Source organism: Gorilla gorilla, chromosome 10 (genome assembly GCF_029281585.2).
Source record: "Gorilla gorilla gorilla isolate KB3781 chromosome 10, NHGRI_mGorGor1-v2.1_pri, whole genome shotgun sequence".
Classification (NCBI taxonomy): Eukaryota; Metazoa; Chordata; class Mammalia; order Primates; family Hominidae; genus Gorilla; species Gorilla gorilla.
In genome coordinates, this window is record NC_073234.2 from 119,502,047 (window position 1) to 119,528,612 (window position 26,566).

Genomic DNA, 26,566 nt, shown 5'->3' on the forward strand with positions numbered 1-26,566 from the left:
TTAGGTTTGGTTTAAGAAATTTTATGACATTAGGTCCATGCCTGATAATTCAAATACATTGTATTTCAGTTCTAAAACTTGGATGTCTTACCATTATGATGTAGTAGAACACATAGACATGTAGGATAGATTGTGTTTTCTGCAGTTCATTTTTATGTACTTTCCTAAATTGACATATTAGTTGACTTCAGCAGATGGCTTTAATTTGCTTTCATAAATATCTTAGCTTTTTTCAAAAGTATTTTTAACTAAATAGGCCTTGGAAGTAAAAGCAAACACAAATTTTGCACATTTTTCCAGAGAGGATTTCAGTCAACTTAAGCAAACTATTAAGAAAACATATAACCTTTGGTAAAGATACTACTTTTTAAACTTTAATATGTAACTTTAAAAATATTTAATTATATTTTATTGAAGCTAATTAAGAGCATATCAGTCTGAACCTTTCTCATTCCTTCAGGAGTCAGGATGGACCCTCACAGACAAGGCAGTAATAACATCGTTCCTAACAGTGTAAGTAAAAAAGTGTATGAAGGTAATTGGATGTTTATGGTTATAGTCTCAATTTTTATTCAGATATTTAGCATACTACTACTCTAGAAGAGGGGTCCTTAATCCTGCCTGCACTTGAGAGTTATCTCTGAGGTAAACAAACAAACAAACACAGATTCCCAAGCTCTTCCTCAAATCTAGTGAAGCAGAATCTTTAGGAAAATGCCCAGGTAGCTCTGTTTTTGAAGAAAGCTTCACAGATCGCTGTGACAGAAGCCTGAATTGAAAACCCAGGCCAAGAGAAGCCTAGCTGCATTACACAGAGCATCAGACTAATTGAATGTAATGTGTACTTATGTGTTTATTATTTTGCCATTTCTAAATGTCACACAAACAAACATCTAAAGATGTACTTTAAAAATATGTATAAAATATTTTCTTTACTATGTATTTTGTTTACTGAAAAATATCAGTTACTAAATTGAACACTTGTGAGGTTCTTTCTTGTTTATGAAGTGCATCACAGTAGGTCTTGGTAGAGACTAATGAATATGCTTACTAAGATTCATTATTTTTATTTGGTAAACTGCCATCTACCTCAGTAGACTGTTTTCAAGGAAATTGATGTAGGTATTGGCTCATATGTTCTGAGTATGACTGAAGACCAGTAAAGGCATAGGTCCAGAAGTATATCATGTCATACTTATAGTATGTCAGGAAGGGGTTATTACAAGTAAAGCTCATACAGTTTGTAAGTAGCCTGTCATATTAGACATAATATTTCTATTATATATATTCCTATGTTATATGTTGATTATATACTATATATGTGTATGTGTATCACAAATTTAGATGATACTGTAAAGCTTATGATGAAGAGCAGTAGTTTCCTACCCTGTCCCTACCTGCTCTTGATTTCTACTAAAGTAGTTAAAGCAACTACTTTAAACTATTTTTTTTTTTTTTTTTTTTTACTTAATAGCCCACTCTGGATACTTGATTTTTATTTCTTTTTTTTATTTTTTATTTTTTTTTTTATATTTTATTGATCATTCTTGGGTGTTTCTCGCAGATAAACAAGTGAACAAAGTTCTCTGGTTTTCCTAGGCAGAGGACCCTGCGGCCTTCCGCAGTGTTTGTGTCCCTGGGTACTTGAGATTAGGGAGTGGTGATGACTCTTAACGAGCATGCTGCCTTCAAGCATCTGTTTAACAAAGCACATCTTGCACCACCCTTAATCCATTCAACCCTGAGTGGATACAGCACATGTTTCAGAGAGCACAGGGTTGGGGGTAAGGTCACAGATCAACAGGATCCCAAGGCAGAAGAATTTTTCTTAGTACAGAACAAAATGAAAAGTCTCCCATGTCTACTTCTTTCTACACAGACACGGCAACCATCCGATTTCTCAATCTTTTCCCCACCTTTCCCCCCTTTCTATTCCACAAAACCGCCATTGTCATCATGGCCCGTTCTCAATGAGCTGTTGGGTACACCTCCCAGACGGGGTGGCGGCCGGGCAGAGGGGCTCCTCACTTCCCAGTAGGGGCGGCCGGGCAGAGGCGCCCCTCACCTCCCGGACGGGGCGGCTGGCCAGGCGGGGGGCTGACCCCCCCCACCTCCCTCCCGGACGGGGCGGCTGGCCAGGCGGGGTGCTGACCCCCCCCACCTCCCTCCCGGATGGGGCGGCTGGCCGGGCAGAGGGGCTCCTCACTTCCCAGTAGGGGCGGCCGGGCAGAGGCGCCCCTCACTTCCCCGACGGGTCGGCTGGCCGGGTGGGGGTCTGACCACCCCACCTCCCTCCCGGATGGGGCGGCCGGCCGGGCGGGGGGGCTGACCCCCCCCACCTCCCTCCTGGACCGGGCGGCTGGCCGGGCGGCGGGCTGACCCCCCCACCTCCCTCCCGGACGGGGCGGCTGGCCGGGCAGAGGGGCTCCTCACTTCCCAGTAGGGGCGGCCGGGCAGAGGCGCCCCTCACCTCCTGGACAGGGCGGCTGGCCGGGCGGGGGGCTGATCCCCCCACCTCCCTCCCGGACGGGGTGGCTGGCCGCACAGAGACTCTCCTCACTTCCCAGATGGGGTGGCTGCCGGGCGGAGGGGCTCCTCACTTCTCTGACGGGGCGGCTGCCGGGCGGAGGGACTCCTCACTTCTCCGACGGGGCGGTTGCCAGGCAGAGGGTCTCCTCACTTATCAGACGGGGCGGCCGGGCAGAGACGCTCCTCACATCCCGGACGGGGAGGCAGGGCAGTGGTGCTCCCCACATCTCAGACGATGGGCGGCCGGGCAGAGACGCTCCTCACTTCCAGGATGTGATGGCGGCCGGGAAGAGGCGCTCCTCACTTCCTAGATGGGATGGCGGCCGGGCAGAGACGCTCCTCACTTTCCAGACTGGGCAGCCAGGCAGAGGGGCTCCTCACATCCCAGAGGATGGGCGGCCAGGCAGAGACGCTCCTCACTTCCAGACAGGGTCGCAGCCGGGCAGAGGCTGCAATCTCGGCACTTTGGGAGGCCAAGGCAGGCAGCTGGGAGGTGGTTGTAGCGGGCCGAGATCACGCCACTGCACTCCAGCCCGGGCGCCATTGAGCACTGAGTTAACGAGACTCCGTCTGCAATCCCGGCACCTCGGGAGGCCGAGGCTGGCAGATCACTCGCGGTTAGGAGCTGGAGACCAGCCCGGCCGACACAGCGAAACCCCGTCTCCACCAAAAAAATACGAAAACCAGTCAGGCGTGGCGGCGCGCACCTGCAATCGCAGGCACTCGGCAGGCTGAGGCAGGAGAATCAGGCAGGGAGGTTGCAGTGAGCCGAGATGGCAGCAGTACAGTTCAGCTTCGGCTTGGCATCAGAGGGAGACCGTGGAAAGAGAGGGAGAGGGAGACCGTGGGGAGAGGGAGAGGGAGAGGGAGAGGGAGAGCTACTTTAAACTATTGTAGCTTTCTTTTGGTATCTAGCTATGCACAGTTGTCCTTCTGTATCTGCAGGGCTTTGGTTTCAGGACCCACCCCCCACAGTCCCCTCCATATTCAAGTCTCACAGTTGGCCCTGTGGAACCTGCAAATGCGAAAACTCGACCCTCTGTATCCACAGTTTTTGCATCCTGCGAATACTGTATTTTCCATATGTGTTTGGTTGAGGATGTGGAACCCACAGATATGGAGGACCAACTGTATTTATTAAAAATAATCCACGGCCAGGCGTGGTGGCTCACACCTGTAATCCCAGCACTTTGGGAGGCCAAGGCGGGCAGATCACGAGGTCAGGGGATCGAGACTATCCTGACTAACATGGTGAAACCCTGTCTCTCCTTAAAAAAAATACAAAAAATTAGCCGGGCATGGTGGCAGGTGCCTGTAGTCCCAGCTACTCGGGAGGCTGAGGCAGGAGAATGGTGTGAACCCAGGAGGTGGAGCTTGTAGCGAGCCGAGATTGTGCCACTGCACTCCAGCCTGGGTGACCGAGCAAGACTCCGTCTCAAAAAATAAATAAATAAATAATCACGCAGAAATGAACCCTTACAGTTCAAATTCATGTTGTTGAAGGGTCTACTTTTAGATCAATTGTCTTCAATAATGAAAGATGACAATTTAATGATCTCTTACAATTCTGCCTCATCCCCTCCTTTCCTGTTCCCACATCCTTCACATATTTTTAGTAGAATTATGACTTGATGTTTACACTGTGATGGTGAAATAGTTGCAGGTGAGCCATGTAGTGTGCTATGATAATTACTCCTTTTTCATGCAACTTTGTTTTTCCTGGCATTAACGGCCTCACTTTTTCACTTGCTTAGTTTTCTTCTTGTCTATCATTAATTCATACTCAGATTTTCTAAAAAATTATAAAACTTAAGATATTTGGACATAAAGGTAGTTTCTTTTTTCCCCCCTTGGAACCATTCCTCCTGGAGCCCCCTGTCCTTATGTACTGGTTCTTCTCTAGGCCTGCTGCACAGCTGTCACCTTAGAACTAACTTCTCTCTGTTTCATAATAGGAATTTATCTCTTTCCTGTGTTACAGCCCATATTTCTTGACCTTATTTCTTCCTCTTTCTTTGTGTTTTCCTTTATTTTGTTGCAACCCCCTGAGAAGTGGGCTTTTGAAAGGTAAATTTTTTGAGATCTTGCATATCTGAAAATGTCTTTAGCCTATTTAACTAATAGTTTGGCTGGCTTATAGAATCCTATATTGGAAGTTTTTCCCTCAGAAATTTATAGGCATTTTTTCTAGTGTCTTTTAGCATTCAGTGTTGGTATTGAAAAGTGTGATGCCATTTGGATTCCTGATCCTTTATATATGATCTAATTTTTTATCTTTTTATCCCCAGTATGCTGAAATTTCAACAATGGTGTGCCTTAGAGTGCATGTCTTCATTTGGTGTGCCTCACCCAGTGGATCCCATTGTTCGGGAAACTCATGACCTTCATTACTGATTTCTTCCCTCAATTTCTTTTCTTTTTTTTTTTTTATAAACTAGTCCTCTGATTTTGCTTTTTATCTTCTGTTTTCTCTGTGTATTCCAATTTTTACATTTTAAATATATCCAACCACATTTTTAATTTCTAAAAGCCTCATTTTATTCTTTATTTCTGTTAATAGCACCCTATTCTTCTTTCATAAATATAATATCTTTCCTTCTCTCTTGAAGAATTATACTTCAAAAAATTTTGGAGTTTTAGTCTGCTCTTTGTTATGTTTCTTTTTTTCAAGCTCCTTTTTATTTTTCAATGTGTTTTAACCTTGGACTTCCACATTAGAGGTTGTCATCAAGTGTCTGGTGATGCTTGGCTGTCCCTTTTTGTTTAAAGTGAGGCTTTAAAAAAGCCTGGAAGGCCTATGCATGTGGGTGTGGCTTGTTGCTTAGTAAGCCTTAACAAGAGTAAGTGGGCGGGGACCAACAAATGTCAGTATCAGTGGGTCTTTTTTCTTAGACCAATTAGTTTCCCCTAAGAATTCTCCAACCTCTTGCTTAGGGGTTATGAGCCTGGCTATCAGAATTCTGGGAGCTTAGTAAGGGGATTGGAGGGAAGGTATCTTTTTGTTCAGCATTTAGACTTCCATTTAATTCCTATTTTCAGTAGGGGTGCCTCTCCCCATGCTTGTATCATCCTCATACTTGTATCACTTGAGCGATGCCATAGTGTAGTCTAGAGACTCACATTTCAACCTTTCTACGTATTTCCCATCTTCAGCTAGAATGGAGGAGAGGAATTTCTCTGGCTTGGTATGCTGGGAGAGCAGAACTAGGGCTACAGCCCTTCTTAAACAGGCTTCTGTGTGACAGGCCTCCAGCGTTTTCTTGTACTCTGCACCTCTGCCACCACTGACTGCACTGGGCCCTGGGGCACAAATGGGCCACATCTCAGTGACTTTCCACTTAGGAGAAGGCTCTTAGCTCCAGCTTTTCTGTTTTACATCTTATCTACTATTCTCTCTTCTGCCATTCTCTTTTTCCTTAAAAGGTTATAGCTTCATACTTTCAAAAATTCCTTTTTTGTCATTTGAATTGGGTTTTGGAGAAATCTCCTGAAGAGCAAATGTGTTTAATCTATTGTGTTTAATGAAAATTCTCAAGATTTATTTATACTTATTTTATAAAATTCCAGTTAGACTGAGTGTCTGATTTTAAGCAAAAAGCACATTTGAGATGTAAGGATTTTGGAATGAAATAAACCAAATTCGAATTCTAGCTGTTACTTACGGGCTACCTGGCTGTAGGTGTATTACTTAAGTTCTCTGAGTATCATTTTCTTCATCTATAAAAAAAGGGTCAAGTTATCTTACTGATAGGATTCTTGTGAAGATTAAGTAAGATACAGAGTTTATGGATATATATAGTACACTGCCTGCCATAATGCCTGGCATAGTTGTGGCTATCATCATCATCATCACTTATAAACAGTAGCACCACCAATTAAGGGCAAGCACAGGGCATATTATAGACAAGTATCCTCAGAGCTATGAGAAATTATGAGCCAACAATAAAAATAGAGACAGAACAGTAACAAAAAACAGGTAATTAGAAAGAACAACAATATTAGGGTATTTGAATGAAGCCAGGTCACTTTTATGGTTAGGTAGACCTATAGGTTTAATAACTGATATTCACATTGATGACTTGAATTATCTAAACATTTTAAATGTGGCGGCTGGGTTCTGTGGCTCACAGCTATAATCCCAACATTTTGGGAGGCCAAGGTGGTAGATCCTTCAGCTCAGGAGTTCAAGACCAGCCTTGACAACATGGCAAAACCCCATCTCTACAAAATATAGAAAAATTAGCTGGGCATGCTGGTGTGTGCCTGTAGCCCCAGCTACTTGGGAGGCTGAGGCAGGAGGATTGCTTGGCAGGCAGTGGCTGCCATGAACTGTGATTGTGCCACTGCAATCCAGCCTAGGCAACAGAGCAAGATCCTGTCTCAAAAAAAATAAAAAATAAAAATAATTTTTTTTAGGCCAGGCGCTGTGGCTCACTCCTGTAATCTCAGCACTTTGGGAGGCTGAGGTGGGTGGACCACCTGAGGTCAGGAGTTCAAGACCAGCCTGGCCAACATGGTGAAACCCTGTCTCTACTAAAAATATAAAAAATTAGCCAGGCATGGTGGTGGGCACCTGTAATCCCAGCTACTTGGGAGACTGAGGCAGGAGAATTGCTTGAACACAGGAGGTGCAGGTTGCAGTGAGCTGAGATCACACCATTGTACTCCAGCCTGGGCAACAAGAGCAAAACTCCATCTCAAAAATAATAATAGTAGTAATAATTTTTTTAAAAAAGTGTGAATGTGTTTATTATAGTGTGTTTAAGAAGGTTAAGAAAAATGTAATTAGGGAGATTCTTATCCAAAATACTTCATGGTATAGGATAATGATATGTATATGTATGAAATCTTTATATGGAAAACTCAGTCATATAAAATAGTTTATTTGCTTGAAGATTCCATATAGCTGAGATTTTACTTTTGTAGTTATCATATTTTTAGGATACATGTCTGCCCTTTAAGAAAATTTGACCAGACCCAGTAGCTTTTTCTCTCCTGTGTTATATATGTATTTGCTTGTGATACTAGCTATCACTTATTAAAATGTAGTTTTTTTCTCCTCAAAATATACTCTCCCTTTCCTCTTCAAAACTGATCTTTTGAGCATGGAGATTAAGTGAAAAGAAATTGTTTTCTTAGAAACTATTATAAAATTGAAGAATAATCCTGTAGAAATTAATAATGTAATTTTTAGGTGTTTTCTATTTTGATAAAAAGTATTTAAATTGTAACTTATTTTGCTTGTTTTTTACATGTATTTGTATTTCATTGAATATTGCTTACTACAGTAATCTGTTATATTTCTTGTAGATCAATGATACAATAAACAGCACAAAAACTGAACAGCCAGCCACAAAAGAAACTTCAATGAAAAACAAACCAGACTTTAAAGCACTGACGGATTCTAATGCCATTTTATATCCATCTTTGGCATCAAATGCTTCTAATCATAATAGTCATGTGGTGGATATGCTAAGGAAAAATGAAGGTATATGGATGACATTTTAAACTAAAGCTTTTTATAAAATCGGTGGGGAATTTAATAGTCATTGAAAAAGTAAATGTTGTACAGTTTTGATCCATTTTCCTAATATCAAAAAACTGCCATATTCAACCTGGTTAGAATAATGTTAAAATACCAAGTAAGCACTTACCTGAACAGTAATGATTAGTTATGAACTATGAAATTTAAATGAGGCAATTTTTTTTTTTTAAAGAATAGCCTCTCCATCAGGAAGAACTATAGTAGAAAATGATTAGGAGATTTGTTAGGGATTCTTTTAGGACTCCAGGAGATGCATAGAGACTAAAGCAGTGGCTGACTCCAGGAGATACACACAGACTAAAGCAGTGGCTGAAATGGAGAGGCGAGAATTCATCATTTAAGAGACGTTTAGAAGGTTTCATCTATTAGACTTGACAACTGGTTGTATATGAGAAATAAAAATGAGTTGAATATGACTCCCAGTTTTTTGGGTTGGACAATAGAATAGATAATGATACTCTTCACCAAAATAGGAAATATAGGAGCAAAAACAGAGTTTGGAAAAGATAGGTTCAACTTTGAACTCTGTTTTTGAGGCACTTCAGCAACATACTGGTAAAGATTTCTAATGGGCAGTCGGATACTTAGGCCTGGAGTCTAGAAGGCAGTACTAGGCTAGAAACATAAATTTAGAAATTAAGAGTATTTAAATGTAATCTCCAAAAGAGCAAGGATCTTGTTGACTTGTTCACTGCTAGATTCCTAGCACCTGGTACAGTGTCCAGGACATATGTATGGATTTGGGAATGGTATTTAACGCACAGAAAAATATGTAAACGGCGACAAGAAGAAGGCTTAAGTTTGTGAGGCATGATCTATGCCTGCCTTATTTCACCATTATAAAAACAAATACAATGTCTCATACATGGTAGACTTCACTGTTGTGGAATGAATAAATATACGTCATAGAAAAAAATAGCTTCAAAAAGGAGTATGTGGTCAGCATTGTTTACAGTGCAGAAAAGTCAAGTAAATGAAAATTGAAAAATATCCCCTAGAAATCATGGATGTTTGCCAGGATTATTTTATTAAAGTAGTGTGCTAGAAATCAAATTTTGGGGAGATCAAGGAAGTATAAACTGTTCTAAAGGGAATTAGTAAGGGGAGAGGGTAATTGGTGGGAATTGTTGGGTAAACAAAGAGGTGCATTGTTTGCTTCAGGGATTTGATGATGTTTACGAGCCAAGGACCAAAACCTACTGACAAAGAATCTGAAAACCCTGAAGAGAGAGGAATGATTGATGAGGGTCCCAACATATAGGGGAAGGAATGGGACCAAGAGTACAGGAAGATACATTCAGATTTTTTAGGAGAGAGGTCAGCAAATCTTCTGCAATGGAAGACAGGGAGGATGAGCACAATTATTAGTACAATTCTAGTTTGCAGCCAGAGAAGGCAGAAAATTGAGATAATTCATGCCTAATGACCTCTAATATTTTTTTCCTGAAATGAAGGGCAGAGCCATTTGATCTATGATTTAGTGGAAAGTCAAGAACAATGGTTCGGTATTTAGAATGAACGAGGAAGGTAAAAAGTTGGATATCCATTATGGATATAATGCACTTTATTTTTCTAAACATTTTATGCCTAATGGGTAATTCATACTAATACCATTTGTGGTGCTCATGTATGATTTTAAAACTGAAAGTACCAAGAATCATATGACAAGAACGATAAGACACAACAATTATCTGCAGATATCATGTTAATAATTACCTTTTCCGTTTTATTTTAGGTCCTCACACTTCAGCAAATGTAGGTGTTCTAAGTAGTTGCCTGGATGTAAGAACAGTAATTCCTGAAACATCTGTATCCAGTACTGTTTCCAGCACACAAACTATGGTAACCCAGCAGACCATTAAAACTGAATCATCCAGTACAAATGGGGCAGTTGTTAAAGATGAAACTTCACTAACAACATTCAGTACCAAATCTGAAGGTTTGAAATGTGTTTCACATACTGTATTTTGAACCATTTATGTATATAAATTCATCAAACTTACTTGTCTTAGATGGGAGTTGCATTTCATCTTGGAATTTTGTTATTAGTCATTTTAACTTAATTTCTGTGAGCAAGAGTTTTCATTTGACCTAAATTTAACTTTTAGAATCTTTAAGAATTCTTTTTAGTTTTTGTTTTCTTTCTATCATGACTTTATGGATTTTGACCATATATTTACCTTTATCAGCTTTCATCTTTCCAGAATGTAATGTAAACAGATAAAGCATTTCATTTAAAATTATTTTATAAAATATTCTCTGCATAAAATATTTAGATTAGCACACACTATTGAAATACAATCAGAATGTGTCTTTCCTACCATGAATAAATTTAGCAAACTTTTTTTTAGACAAGATTGGTTCTAGACTGTGTATTAACAATTCTTCCAACTTGCTTGATTTCTAATTTGATAAATTCTTTATTCTTTTGAAATAGGAATTGTATTGCATCTTTAGTGAACATTCTCTGAAGTTTTAGCTAGTCATCAAACCCTTGAAAAATGAAGTTTATGAATTGTTTGAGTTAAAGGGTCAATATTACTACTTGTTGTAAATAATAGTACAATACCCTCTGGCTGTTTTTTATTGTGATAAAATACACATAACATAAAATTTGCTGTCTTAGCCATTTTTAAGTTTACAGTTGGTGGCATTAAATATATATTTAAAAATTATATTTTAATGTATCTGATAAGTTATGTAAATCTTATCTGATAAATTGTTTAATTTTTAGTTGATGAAACATATGCACTGCCTGCAACGAAGATCAGCCGTGTAGAGACCCATGCTACAGCAACGCCGTTTTCTGTAAGTACATGACCTGGTGATGATGCATGTTTACACATGATTATGTACTTTTAAATGCTGAGCAACTTCTAAATAATTTCATAAAAAGATTCTCAGGTCTCAGTAATGAATTGACATAAATTTAGAAATAAATGATTGAACAGGAAAATGTTCACAGTATAATGTTTAGTGAAACAGCTGGATAAAAAATAACATACGTGTTGTGTTCCCAATTTTGTTAAAAAATACATGCAGTTCATACATTTATACCCTCACATGTACCCACACATAACCACTCTGAAATCCAGGTGGGGGGCCACAGATACTTTTGACTTTTTTCTTTATGCTTTTTATATTTTTCTATAATGCAATGTTATTTTTATAATCAGAAATGTGTGTATGTATATATACATACATATATGTGTATATATGTGTAAATTACATTAATGGTTAAAAGATAAGGTGTGTTATGGAACATAAAACTTGAATGGCTGCATTGCTAGCTGCTTAATAGGAGCACAACAGAATATTGCAATAGTGGATTGACATAAATGTAGGGTAGCCCAATAATCTCTGATATTTGGTTGTCTTACATAGGCCAAATTTGGTATGCATGGCACCAAACTTTAAATGCCAGGAAAGTGCCTTACAAATATACCAAGATTGTCTTACTTAGAAAAATACAAGGATAATACATACATATATGTACTTTTGAGGGGTTTTTTTGTTATTAGTCATTTCAACTTAATTTCTGTGAGCAAGAGTTTTCATTTGACCTAAATTTAACTTTTAGAATCTTTAAGAATTCTCTTTAGTTTTTATTTTCTTTCAATCATGACTTTATGGGTTATGACCATATATTTACCTTTATCAGCTTTCATCTTTCCAGAATGTTAAGTCCTAGTGTTTTTAGACTCTTCTTAGGGAAGGATTACTAAAATGAATTTTTTTTCTCTTGAGTCTGTTTTGCCATGCATCAGCCAGAATTGTATTTGTTATTTGAGTTGGAGCCAGTTGTTTTATAAAAGTTGTTGAAGAGAGTTTTTACAACTTTATAAAATGAAAACAAGTTTAAAGCTATTACTTTTTTTTTAACTTTAAAGACTCTTCTAGTTAGCTCACTTTGTCATGTGTGATAGCCTAAATATTAAAAAAATGTGAATTATAAGCATGTACCTCTGCTGTTATATATTTAAGACAGAAATAAATAACTGAAGTGCACATTTGTTTTGAGCTTCTGGAAACAGTGTCTCATTTATAAGAAGATGGCTTTAAAAGGTTAGTTCCAGGGATAAGTATAATTCACTTACCACTAAAAGTAGCTTAAGGTAGAGGAAGTTTATTTGTTTTAAAACAGGATAAAAAATGTAAAACTGTTTAATCTACTCCTCTTTAGTATATACTAAAGTATATTCAAATTGCATTTTAGTTTTGAACATTTTTTCTCCTTTTAGGTTTGGAGAATCACAGGTATTTCAAGTGCAAAGATCACTGAATTTTTGCTAGTTGTTTTTGGATCTAGAAATGAGCCAGCTTGGAATGAATTTTTCTGTATTTGCTCCTTTTGGAGCAAGTTGTAATGTTACGCTAAAGGAATTACATTTTCTGAGAGAGTCTCTGAAATGACAATGTTCTATAAAATAGCTGGCATTTTAACATATCACTGATTGGAAAGCATGCTAACTCCAGCTAGGTTGATAGTACAGAGCTACTGACTTGGAGAATGCCTGTCACTCCTGTGTTTGAATTGGCATCCCTGTTTCACTGTCAGTTGACCTAATCTGTTAAGACTTTATTTACTTATGAGTTGTTAATGTTGTGGTGTTTATCCAAATACCTACTTGTAGATCACTGCATGGACTTATTAAATCTTGAAATTTTTCATATATTCAATAAGAGTCTTCATAAATTTTTTTTTCTCTGAAATTAGAAAGAGACTCCTTCAAATCCAGTGGCCATAGTGAAAGCGGGAGAACGACAATGGTGTGATGTGGGAATTTTTAAAAATAATACAGCTTTGGTGAGCCAGTTTTATTTGCTGCCAAAAGGGAAGCAAAGCATCTCAAAGGTAGCTATTGATATATTTTCTACATTGTAAATTATAAGCCTCAAGGATGAGATTTTTCTCTACCAATAACTTAGGGAAAGGAAAAAAAAATTAAGAATGAGATTTCTTTTTTAGAACCCTGATTCAGGTCACTTGAATGAGTAAAATTGGGATCCATCCACAATCTGTATAATTGGGAATTCTGTATACCAAATGTATTAGGCCATTCTCGCATTGCTGTAAAGAAATACCTGAGACTGGCCGGGTGCAGTGGGTCACGCCTGTAATCCCAGCACTTTGGGAGGCCAAGGCAGGCGGATCACGAGGTCAGGAGATCAAGACCATCCTGGCTAACACGGTGAAACCCCGTCCCTACTAAAAGTACAGAAACTTAGCCGGGCGTGGTGGCGAGCATCTGTAGTCCCAGCTACTCAGGAGGCTGAGGCAGGAGAATGGCATGAACCCAGGAGGTGGAGCTTGCAGTGAGCCGAGATGGTGCCACTACACTCCAGCCTGGGTGACAGTGTAAGACTCCATCTAAAAAGAAAAAAAAAAAAAGAAATACCTGAGACTGGATGGCTCAAGGTTCCACAGGCTGTACAGGAAGCATGATGCTGGCATCTGCTCAGCTTCTGGGGAGGCCTCAGAAAACTTCCAATCATGGCAGAAGGTGAAGGGAAAGCAGGCATGTCTTACATGGCACAAACAGGAGCAATGCGTGGAGTGGGGAGGTGCCACACACTTTTAAACAACCAGATCTCATGAGAACTCACTATACAATACTAAGGGGGGATGGTGCTAAACCATTCATGAGAACTCTGCCCCTACGATCCAATCACCTCCCATCAGGTCCTACCTCCAACACTAAGGATTACAATTCTACATGAGATTTGGTGGGAAAACAGATCCAAATCATATCACCAAGTTACATTGTATTCTGTGTTAAGGCCCTTTGTATGGACTACATCACAAGCATGTCATTTAAAAAATCTTTGAACCAGGTGTGGTGGAGCATGCCTGCAGTCCCAGCTACTCAGGAGGCTGAGTCAGGAGGATTGCTTGAGCCCAGGAGTTTGAGACTGCAGTGCAGTATGATAGCACCTGTGAATAGCCACTACATTCCAAACTGGGCAACATAGCAATACCTATCTCTAAATTTAAAAAAAAAAAAAACTTATACAATCACTGAGGTGGAGAGTTTTTTGTTTGTTTGTTTGTTTATTTGAGACAGGGTCTTGCTCTGTCACCCAAGCTGGAGTGCAGTGGTGCAATCTGAGCTCACTGCAGCCTCAACCTCCTTGGCTTAAGTTATCCTCACACCTTGGCTTCCTGAGTAGCTAGGACTACAGGGACAAGCCACCATGACCAGCTAATTTTTGTAGAGACTGGGTTTCACCATGTTGCCCAGGTTGGTCTCAAACTCCTGGGCTCAAGTGATCCTTCCGTCCCGGCTTCCCAAAGTGCTGGGATTACAGGCATGAGCCACCACACCCAGCCAATGAGCTGGGTTTTGAGTCATAAATAATCTAGTCTGACTAGCACAAATAAGAGTTTTTTGAAATAGCTCTAATTTTGTTAACCGGTGTGTCTAGAGAATGGAACTTTTTTTTTCCTATTGAAAAAGAAATTTTTTTTATTCCTCATTTTACAATTAAAAGAAATCTAAAAACCCTGATATGCTATTAAATACAATCTAATGTTCCCTTGATTCTGAAACCCCTTAAAGAGGACCTCATATACATATATGAGATATTTTATATATATGTAAATTAGACATTTAAGCTTCTAAGAATTATTAAATAGATAACAGCTCCAAAGCACATTGGAAAAATTTATGAAGGCCAGGTGCAGTGACTCATGCCTGTAATCCCAGTACTTTGGAAGTCCAAGGTGGGAGGAGCTTGAGCCCAGGAGTTCAAGACCAGCCTGGGCAACATGGCAAGATCCTGTCTTACAAAAAATAAAAAAATTTTCTGGGCAAGGTACGTGCCTCTTGGGAGGTACTTGGGAGGCTGAGGTGGGAGGATCACTTGAGCCAGGAGGTCAAGGCTGCAGTGAGCCATGTTCAGGCCACTGCACTCCAGCCTGGATGACAGAGTGAGATGCTGTCTCAAAAAAAAAAAAAATTATTAAATGGACAATTTCTGAGAGAGAATTGCCAAGGAAATAGATGTTCATTTTGAATCTCCCGAAGATATGCACAAATGAGGATTATATCCTATATATTTATATATATTATAGTTGCTCTACTATTACTCCTCTTATCCTTCTTTTTCATATAGAATTTTTCTAATTCTTGACAAAAATAGAAATTCTAGTTAATAATTAGTATTATGCCCAGTGAAATTTCTCACTGTAGTTTGATTTCATATATAAAGACGTGTCTGTGTCTAGGGGCCTAGTAGCTACCTGATTTTTCCTAAAAGAAAAAAATAGCCTAAAATTTAGAGCTAGTAAACTTAGGTTTAAATCACTAGCTCCAGCATTCAGCAATGTGATCTTGGCAAGTCAACTTGTTTAATCTCTCTTAGATTCAGTTTCCTCATCTGTAAAATAGAGATGACATGGCTCCCTTAAAGTACGAGAACACAGTGGCACTCTGTCTAACTGGGAGAGTTAGGGAGAATATGTAAAAATTGTTTGAAAGTTGTAAATGTTATTATCTTCCTACCTAGAGTATATAATCTAATTATTTAACATTTATTTGGTGTCTGTTGAATTTTAATTTTAAAAAATGCTCTATAGGCTGAGCATGGTGGCTCACGCCTGGAATCCCAGCACTTTGGGAGGCCGACACAGGTGGATCACATTTGGTCAGGAGTTCGAGACCAGCCTGGCCAGCATGGCAAAACCCCGTCTCTACTGAAAAATACAAAAATTAGTTGGGTGTGGTGGCAGGCATCGGTAATCTCAGCTACTCGGGAGGCTGAGGCAGGAGAATCACTTGAACCCGGGAAGTGGAGGTTGCAGTGAGCCGATTGTGCCACTGCACTCCAGCCTGGGAGACAGAGTGAGAGTCCGTCTCAAAAAAAAAAAAAAAATGCTCTATACTACATGCTAGTCACTCCTTTTCTATGAAGCTTGCTTGCCTGTCTCTAAAGGGTATTGTTCCTGGGCAGACTATTATTTGACGGTATATCTTCTGAGATTTCTGCTTCAAGATAAGTTTACATGATGATGGGATAGTTGTGTTTATGGCGGTTGTCAGCTTTTTTTCTACCTTCACATTGTTCACGTGCAGAATGCTCTTACATTTCTCTGTGTAATCAGTGATTCTCAACTGGAAAGAGTGCTCACCTCTGGATAAGGAGCACAGATTTATGGACTTAGTTGCTTGTCTATTGGAGGGTTCATTCCATGTGAGAGAGAGGGAGATAAATGTGAACCAGAACCTTAAAACATAATTTATTCTTTAAAAGTTTTTTTGTTTAATAAAAATTGAATGATTTTTAAAATTTTAATGTATTAGTTGTACCTTTTCTTTGACTTTTGCATATACTACATTTTAGGTAGGAAATGCAGATGTACCTGACTACAGCTTGCTTAAGAAACAAGATCTTGTTCCAGGCACAGGATACAGATTCAGGGTTGCTGCAATCAATGGTTGTGGGATAGGTCCTTTCAGCAAAATCAGTGAATTTAAAACTTGTATTCCTGGTTTTCCTGGAGCTCCTTCTGCAGTCAGAATTTCAAAGGTGAGACATCAGGTCAAGACTTGTTGGTGATTTTAAATTATTTGAAATTTCACATGTGAAGTAAACCGTCAGTTTAGAAATTCTTGTTACCATCTAATGAAATGAGAGATACCTAAAAGGATGGATTTAAAGTTTAAAAAATAATTTTAGCTAATCATTCATTTTTTTTAACTTTTATTTTAAGTTCAGGGGCACATGTGCAGGTTTGTTACAAAGGTAAATGAGTGTCATGGGGGTTTGTTGTGCACATTATTTCATCACCCAGGTATTAAGCCTAGTACCCATTAGTTATTTTTCCTGGTCCTCTCCCTCTTCCCACCCTCCACTCTCTGATAGGCCCCAGTGTGTGTTGTCTCCCCTTATGTGTCCATGTGATTTCAAGCAAAATTACAGCATCCAAATCACAGAAAGGCAGGGAAATTTGGTATGCTTCTAAATTTGTTCTTGTTATTATGGAACGAAAACATTTGGCTGGAGAATTTTAATAGAGCACTCGAAACTGGATTATATTTTATCCTAATGTCCTGTCCCTCCCTAGAGATTGTTTAGGAAATAAAAATCTCTGTTTTGGGATATTACAGGCAGACATTTAAACTTAGTTGTGTTTTTGAAAAGCAAGAATGAAATTAAACATTGTAGATCCAAATGAGGTAGGTTTTAAAAATCAACAATAAAAGATGTAACATCTAATGCAATTATTTTAGTAAAAATGAGCATTTTGTATTCTAAAGATAGACTCAACATAATAAGTGATAACAGAGGAAACTTAAGAACCTTTAACCTGTTTTTTTCCCCCCCTCTTCAAGAATGTTGAAGGTATCCACCTTTCCTGGGAACCTCCAACCTCACCTTCTGGAAATATTTTGGAATATTCAGCCTACTTGGCTATCCGCACAGCACAGATACAAGATAATCCAAGTCAACTTGTGTTCATGAGGATTTATTGTGGTCTTAAGACATCGTGTATAGTAACTGCTGGGCAACTTGCAAATGCACATATTGATTATACATCCAGGCCTGCCATTGTGTTCAGGATATCAGCAAAGAATGAAAAGGGATATGGACCAGCTACACAAGTTCGGTGGCTTCAAGGTAACAATAAGAAAGCACCTTTAAATTGAATTGGTTTTTTTACTGAAGCTGTTGTGATGATGATTATTTATTAGTAACTGGTTATGAAGATTTGTCATTTAAAAGAGTATTCTCTGGCTGTATTTCCAGCAGTTATGAACTTGAGTTTGTAAATTGTTCTTAAAATGTATTTGCTGAATTATAGATCCAAATAAAAGAAAAGAAGCAAAGACTCTCTGAAAATTAGTATATGAGTTCTTCCTTACAGATACAGCTCTTTTATAAAGAAAAACAGTGAAATTAAGATAAAAGCTAGAAAGCTTTATTACCCCAATATCTTTTATAAGGGCTGTGTAACCCAGTCATCCTAGAGTTATTGAGATGATTCTGGTAACTGGCTGTTGTATACTATGCTGTCTTATATAGTAAATGTTCTCTACATTGTAAATGTCCTACCTTTGAGTACTCCCTCTATCTTTATTCTATATGAGCAGTGTTCCTCTAACAACTGTCTTCTATTGGATAATATGTGTGATACTATAATAATTCTAATAGTTATTTGATTCCTTTCTTTGTTTACAGTTAGCACAGAGCTTAAGAAGTTAAAAAAGAGGCAAGTTTAGAAACTGCTTTTGAACTTTTATTATTTTCCAAGAATCATGGTAAAATACAACAAGAACAATGAGTTTTCTTGATTCTTACCAGGCCAATATATTTGAATATATTTTTGGCCAAAGCACTTAACTTATCTGGCCCTCATTTTCCTCATAACAGATGAGGGAGTTAAAGCAGTTTATCTTTTAGGTCCCTTTCAGCACTAAGGTTTTGTGTTTTTAGTAGAAGTGAAGTATGTCCCTGAACATTTTCATCTGTCTTAATGGCTCTAATTTTGCTTTTGCTAAAATTAAAATCTTCATAATTAAATTCAAAATTAAAGTATATGTCCTCCTATTGGAGAAAAAAACAAGCACCTTAACAGGACACAAGTTTTAAAATAGTGTTTTAAACATTTGTAAGATTTTTGTAAATGCTCTAAATGTTTTATTTTTGCATTGTTTTTACCTTGAAATTGTATAAACTTTTTTACTATGAAAATATAAGCATTAGACAGCTAACTCAGGTTCCATTACAACCTTAAAGATACAGATAGGCATTATAAACACTCTGCTACAGGTAACTTGTTTTAAACCTTTTAGGAATTTCATGGTTCCACTGCCTATTTAAATCTGGAATTAATATACAGAGCAATAATTGCAGAAAAGATATTTCAAACTAAGAGCTTCAATAACTGCAGGGGCACAGGTCTATCTTTTTTTATACCACATAACCTTATGCCAGTTTAGGTTGACTGAGTAGCTATGTCCTCAAATTTCATGTATGATACCCCCCAGCAAAGATGGATTTAATTGTGCAGAATTGATATATATGTGTGTTCCAGTTACTAATTTAAAGTGTATAGAATATTTTAATATATAATTTTTGTAAAGAACTGGGATTTTTATACTACAGTATTTGTAATTAATGTGTCTCACTAATTAAGTTTCTCTTGAAGAAAATATGCAAATTGTTAGACACATAATGAGTGGTTTCCAAACTCTAAAGATAAAATAAATGCACTACTATGGTGTTGTTAGAATACCTTTTTTGTGGCTGTATGAATCTTTACTCTTTAAATGTGTACTTTACAATGTTTACAAGGAGCTTCTCTGGTTTGTTATCCCAGCAATGCCCTTGGTGAGAGCTTCATTCTGCATTTGTTTAATTCATATGCTTTGCTTTTGGCATATGCTTGCTTTTTGCACTAGTAGAATTTTAACTTACCTCATTATTATGTTTGTAATCATTTGTCTAGCTTCTGTAATGTATCTGATATAGGCTAAACAAATACTTAACCAAAGTTAAAATACATGGTAAGCAATTTTGCACATATTAAATATTAGGGTTTGTTGTGTATATGTGTATACTTAATTATAAAAAGAATATGAATGGAAAGTTATACTAAAAGTATATGTTTCAAGCCCAGTTATTTTAAAGATCTATTGCTTTAATAGAAAAAGTTTGGCTTTTAACCCTTTCTTCTCTGAATTAATTAACAACGTGCATCTTGAAGCCCTTCTCCTGATAACAAGGAATAAGTTGATTTTAAGCAAAGGATAGAATATTTGTTTGAGTGTGCACATTTATACCTGTTTAGTATTTGATTCAGTTAAGCCTCCACTCTTCTGGATCAGGAGGTGATTCTGAACCTGTGGTTCTAACATATGACTTACTTTTTAGAGGGAAGAGAAGTCTTTCTATACTGAGGGATTTGTTAAAATCATAAATGTTTTTGCCTTTAGACTTAGCCCAGATTCTATTTTTTTTTTTTTGGCATTTGTACATTAAGCACCAGTCATATTTATCTCTGTGATAAGGGACTGCTGACTAAAAAATGCCATTAAGAAATCTCTGTGGCTTTGACATTAGTAGTTAATAAGAGATCTTAGAGCTGTGTGCTGATGAATAGAATGAATTGGAGCAAATAGCAAGAGAAGTGCATTTAGCTTCTTATGATTTGCACATTTTCTAAGTGAAGATCCGTTTGTGTAGCAGTAGGCTGTATCATGCAGATATTTTTCATAGGATTTGCACTGAGTTAAATGACTTTCTTTACTCTTCCCAGTCAGGTAAGCAGTTCAAATATAACAAGCCTTTGTGCCAGTCCTCTTCTGTGTTCTGCAACTCTGGCTCTCATAAGTAGTAAAAATATTTTTGATGTTGCATGCTGTCAGAATTACGTTTTCTAAAATATCATATTGGCTTCATTTTAGTTTAATAAACTTCTTTGGCAACTTAATTAGACATAGGGTATATATAAACTCAATTTTATCTGCATTTTTAAAAAAATTGAAATAATCTAATTGCATGTATGAAGGACTCCTGCCTCATTACCCAATTACATAAATACAATTATCTATAGGAAGGTGAAATTGTTGATCTATTATTTCAAAGACTTGTAGACTAGCAAAGATTCATTCTGATTAGAAATAAGGTCTATAGCTAAAGATATTTTTATTTTAAAAAATTACAGCCCTTGTAACAAAAATCATTTGTAACATTGGATATGAAGACATTATTAGTATTTAAAATTATTGTAGTCATTTGATCATAAATGAAGTAGCTTGCAAAATAGACTTGGCCTTTGACCCTTTAAGGTGTAACTGACTGACTGTTGTGTTTTTCAAGACTGATTTTAGGCAGTTTTATGTATCGTGTACCAATGATATGTAAAATAAAGCACCTTTTCTACTATAAACAATTACAGGTGTTATTTATTTTGAAGGATATGAAAGAAAAGTTAGTGATGGCAGAGTAAATCTGTAGAAATGTTGATTTTATATTTAAAATAACATTATGTAAACATATTAAACATATTAACATGTTTAATAATTAATATTTAATAATTAACAAGTTTAATAATTGTTAAACATATATTTAAAAGGCTGCCTGTATTGTTTGAAATAATATAGGCAGCCTTTAAATTAAGAATGGATCGTGTTTAAAAACTTGTTTTTAAGTTTTTAAGATGGTAGTTGGGAGTCGTTTTCTCATAGAAATGTAAATCCTATGTAAGTAACCCTTGTCACACCTGAACTAGTATGCTTGAAAGTAAAAAGGCAAATGGCTCCAAGAAATAGTCTAAACTTGTTGTCACCTTTTTTTGTCTTTCATTTACTCTAAAATATTTTTCTTTATTCTTTTCATCCTTTTAAATTCGTAGCAGCCAGACTTCTGACCTGCTGCTCCATTGAAATGGCTCTAGCAAAGTTCAAGGATAATCTCCCATTTCCCAAATCCAGGGAACTCTTTTATCGTATTTAATCTTGTCATTTGAAACTTTTGTCCACTGTCTCGGCACTTCCTCATTTTTGTAGTGTCTATCATACCATGCCTTCTGTCCATCTTTACACACCTCCTCCTGTCTATGGTTCCCTTTTTTACTCCCACCTGTCCCCATTCATTTTTTTTCCTAGATTCAGGCCAATTTGCCAATCTGAAGAAGTCTTTCCTGACATACTCCACCACCAGGTAGATTTAACCCCTTCTTTTTGTTCTCCCACTGTCCTTTGTTAAATCTTCTGTCATAGCAGTCTAAAAGCTTAGCGCCTCTATTTGTTAGCCTGTCCCTCTCCATCTGCTAGGTGGTAGGTCTTCAAGGCAGAGATTGGGTCTTTATACCCGTTCCATGTTGGCTGGCTAGTTAACTGGTGCTTAAATATTTTAACAAGCGGGTAAAGAAAATTGTCACCTTTACACTTCTTCATATTCCCACTCCTCCTAAATAGAGGTCAGAATGGGAGGGAAGCTTTGAAAGGGAAAGAGATTTTTTGCAGATTTGCCAAGTATCTGGAGGAAATGCAAACTCTTTAGCTTTGTCTTACCCTGCCCTGCTATTAGGTTAAAAGAAGTTCTGGGATAAGAGATTTAGTATAGGAGGTCTTTGATTTGAAAAGGTCCTTCTACCAGATCAGGTTTGTTTTTTTTCTTAAAGGAAAGAAAGAAGAAAGATCTTTCATGAGGTTATGGGCATTGCTGGATTATGATTTTTAACACTGGATGATCAAAATAAGCTAAAACTGTCAAAAGTTAATCTCTGACACTAGAAATTACCTACCTATATAAATTCAGGGAACTGCTGAAGGACATGGTTACCAGGATTGGAACTGCATTGGATTCTGTTAATATCAAGTCAGGTCACTGTTATCACCTCTAAACTTGTAGGACAAAAGATTCTTACACTCAGGAAAATGAGATGACATTGGCAAAACTCCCTTCTAAGTTTTCTAGTTATAGTTAGTCCCTAGACTTACGTATTTCTGTGACTCCAGAAAAAAACTTACTTTGATCATTCCTGGAAAAACATGAACTACAAAATTCTGGGGGAAAAATCAATAAATTCTGTAAACCGAATGAAGGGCTTATGTCTGTAATCCCAGGCCAAGGCGGGTGGATCACCTGAGGATTGACCAGCCTGGCCAATATGGTGAAACCCTGTCTCTACTAAAAATACAAAAATTAGCTTGGCGTGGTGGCGGGCGTCTGTAATCCCAGCTACTCAGGAGGCTGAGGCAGGAGAATCGCTTGAACCCTGGAGGCAGAGGTTGCAGTGAGCTGAGATCGCGCCATTGCACTCCAGCCTGAGCGACAAGAGTGAAACCCCATCTCAAAAAAAAGGCCATAAAATCTGAGAACACCAGCTTCCTTGTTCAAAATAGTGTCCACTTGTGGGCCTATTAATCTCAGCAGAGGGGATCTGGAACTGATGAGCATGAGGTTCTTTTGTTTTATATATTTGGTATTTTGGATAAATTAGGTTGAGCAAAGGCCTGCTACTTAATCATCAAATTCACAATCTGGCTACCACTCCTGCCAGTACCTCACATTCAAAAAAGTTATGAGAATGCAAGGTTATAAAGCCTTTGGTCTTGGATAGAGAGAATGCTGGGAAGTCATAGAGATGAGGTTGTGAAGGTTACAGAAGTATTCCTTATTTACTGATTTTAATTTGCTTGTTCAAAAGATATTTGAAGAGTGCCTAGAGATGTCAGGGTGTTTACATATAAAAGAGAAGAAAGTATGAATTGGTGGCATATCAGATATGGAAGATGTCACAGAGAAGGAAACGTCCCCCCCCCCACCACCATTCTACCCACTTCCCCTTCATGGTCTTCTTACCCCCCCAAAGATATGAAGCTAAAAGATCCATCATTCCTGAGCATGAGAATTGAGGAAGGCACAAGACGAGCCCTTTGGTATGAGCACATACAGGTTAAAAATAAAAGGTAGCAGCTGGTGTTTGTTTTTGAACATAGAAAAACCATGTCCACTAGTAAATTATACTCCAACAAATGTCCAGCTCCAACCAAAAAGATTATCCATTCCTCCTACTGAGAAGATAGAGTAGACGTTCTCTGAGAATTTAAGAAGAGTTACCTCCTTTTCTCTTTTCATATTGGGGAAGGGGCAAAAAGCTACAGCAATAATGTTTATCATCCGCTGTAACAAAGCATAGCATGTAAGAGAGTGGGCAGAGATCTGAAGATAAAACTGCTTGAGTCACAATCATCCTGCCAGTTGCGATTTAGCACCCCCTGGTGGCATTGTCCAGTCCAGCTTACATGTGGATAAGATTCTAGGTCTTGTAGCTGCCTAGGATTTTAAAAATAGCTACAGCAATATCTGGAGCTTTCTGGTGAGTTGGCAATCCTGTGTTAGACCCAGTTGGAGAGACTGGACCTGGAGAATATACTTTCTACTTTCCTGCAACTTCCTAACCCAGGATAATAACTTTAACCTGCCCTGTTTAGATACAGGAACACACTGATTATTTCAAGATCCATTTAATTTTTGAGGATTTTTAGATTGTTTATCAAAACTTCTAGCTAGTTTTCTGAATCAGGAGAAATTGCATCTTAACTATGTCTTTTTAAGTCTACAAAATGGTACTGACATTGATAACCTTGGTAAAGACGTGATTGCAAAATTGTTATAACATTTGTGTGACCAGCAAGGCACCTGTTATTGAGCAATGTGGAGAAACGGTCAGTTGCTGCCATACACTTTCCATATTTTTGGAATACTTAATACATAAATCATTATTAGGAGAATGTGTGAGAGGAAATTTGTACTTTTGAAAGTCAACATAATTCAGTAAAGAGGTGGTTTCTTTGTCAATTTATTTGGAATTTATATCACCTATCATTTCATTATCTGCTTTATATAAATAATTATACCCAGAGAACAAAGTAACCAATTAACCAGAGTCATGCCAGTGAGTCCAAGCCAACTTGGAAGAACAGTGCTATAATATTGCCATGTCATTGGATCTTGACCCTGTGGGAATCTAGTTAACTTCTGTGAGGAATAGTCCATACTCATTTCCTTTTCATATTATCATGTATTGCTTCCCCCATTATTCTAATTGACTGATTTGCATAGCACAGTAGTGGCTGAAATATCAGATGTTCTCCCTTTGTTGATGAAAGTACATATTGCATAACTTTGTATCTTTTTTCTTTTAAAATGTTTGTTGTGAAATAATACAAAAGTATATTGTGTATGTATGGTTTAAAAAATAACATGATCACACGTACTCAGCCTTCAGCTTAAGAACTAGAACATTCTCAGCTGCCTAGAATCCCGCATTTGTTCTCCCTCCATAGATTATATGAGGTAAACATTCTTCTGGATTTTTTAATAATTTCCCATGTTTTTATTTGTGACTCTACCATCTATGTATGTACTCCTAATAATATATTGTTTAGATTTGTTTTTGAACTTTTATGTAAATGGAATCATGCTGTATGTATTCTTCTGTGACCTCTTTTTTCTGACATTGTTTTTGAGATTCCTATCCATGTTTATGCATGTAACTGTATTTCATGTTTTCACAGCTATATGGTATTCGATTGTATGACTATTTCACAATTTATTTATCCATTCTTCTATTTATGGAGATTTGGATTGTTTTCAGCATTTTGCAATTACAAACAATGCTGCTATGAACATTCTGCCCAATTACAATGTAAGCTGTGTGTGGGCAGAAGTTTTGTCTGTTCTGTACTCTACCATATTCCCAATGTCAGAACAATGCCTGGCACCAGGTAGATGCTCAATAAATATTTGAGGAATGAATGACTTCTTGTATTGTCTCCTGGTGCACTTTTACAGCAGTTGCTCTAGGACAGTTGTTGTCAAAGTGTGGTTCAGGGACCCCTGGGGGTCCCTGAGACCTTTTTGGGAGGGGTCTGTGAGGACAAAACTATTTTCATAATAATACTAAGGCATTATTTGTTCATTTCATTCTCGATTTTTTCACATTTTCCAGATGTATGATAACATCATCACTCTGGCAGCTAATCAAGTATACTTGTATATTTCTGTTTTAAAAAGTCTGAATTTTAATTTCTAATATGGTAAATATTGATAGATATAACCCACATGAACAACAGCTCTTTGAGGCCGTCAATAGTTTTTAAGGATAGAAAGAGGTTCTGAGACCAAAACTGAGAACTGCTGCTCTAAGGAGTGGGTTTTACTTGGTAATTGTTTTCTAAAGCATTTGTACCAACTTATACTCCCACTGGCAGTGGTTGAGAGTTCCCATGGCTTCACATCTTGGCAAACACTTGGTCTTGACTATCTTTGTATGTACCAACTGGATGGCTATTATGTGGTTTCTTAGTGTGGGTTTAATTTGCATTTCCCTGATTACTAATGAAATTGAGTGTCTCTTCATATATGGGTCCATCATGATTCCTCTTCTGTGACATATTCCTGTCTTTTGCCCATTTTTCTATTAGGTTGTCTGTCTTTTTTTCATTGATTCATATGATGGATACCAATCCTTGGTCAGTTAAATATATTGCATATATCTTCTCTCAGTTTGTGTATTGTCTTTGTAATTGTAAATAATCTGTTGATCCACTTGGAGAAAACTGACATCTTTTCAGTAATGAGTCTTTCCAGCCAAAACCATTGTGTAGCTTTCCATTTATTAGGTCTTCTTTAATGTCTCAATGAACTTTAAAAATGTTCTCCATAAAGGCCTTTACATCTTGTATTAGATTTCATCCTAGTGGTTTTATAGTTTTTAATGCTGTAAACTGAATTTTTATCTTTTTAAAATTTGTTTTTATCTTAAAATTTTTCTCATTATTTTTATTGACTTTGTTAATTTCACGCAAAATGCATAACAATATTTCTATATAATCAGCAATAACCAGAATGGAAAGTATAATTTTAAAAACTCAGTTTAATTAAATTCAGTTTACCTGTTATGGATGGTAACTGAATTTTACTGAATTACTGAATTTTTAAAATTATACTTTCCATTCTGATTGTTGCTGATTT

General features: G+C 37.6%; 1 protein-coding gene across 2 annotated transcripts in view; it reads left to right on the top strand.

The window, feature by feature from the left end:
* Window positions 1-25,351, top strand: part of HCFC2 (host cell factor C2) — a 48,299-nt gene extending 22,948 nt beyond the window's left edge. The window contains exons 9-15 of one of the 2 annotated variants that reach the window (XM_019038376.4): window positions 461-513; window positions 7,840-8,017; window positions 9,810-10,013; window positions 10,809-10,882; window positions 12,792-12,929; window positions 16,418-16,603; window positions 17,410-25,351. In XM_019038376.4, the coding sequence (XP_018893921.1) occupies window positions 461-513; window positions 7,840-8,017; window positions 9,810-10,013; window positions 10,809-10,882; window positions 12,792-12,929; window positions 16,418-16,603; window positions 17,410-17,724 (1,148 nt within the window). In that variant the 3' untranslated portion in view covers window positions 17,725-25,351. Of the gene's footprint in view, window positions 1-460; window positions 514-7,839; window positions 8,018-9,809; window positions 10,014-10,808; window positions 10,883-12,058; window positions 12,140-12,791; window positions 12,930-16,417; window positions 16,604-17,409 lie in introns of those variants that run through there. The other variant, XR_010129407.1, reaches the window with a different exon arrangement.
* The last annotated feature ends 1,215 nt before the right edge of the window (window positions 25,352-26,566 follow it).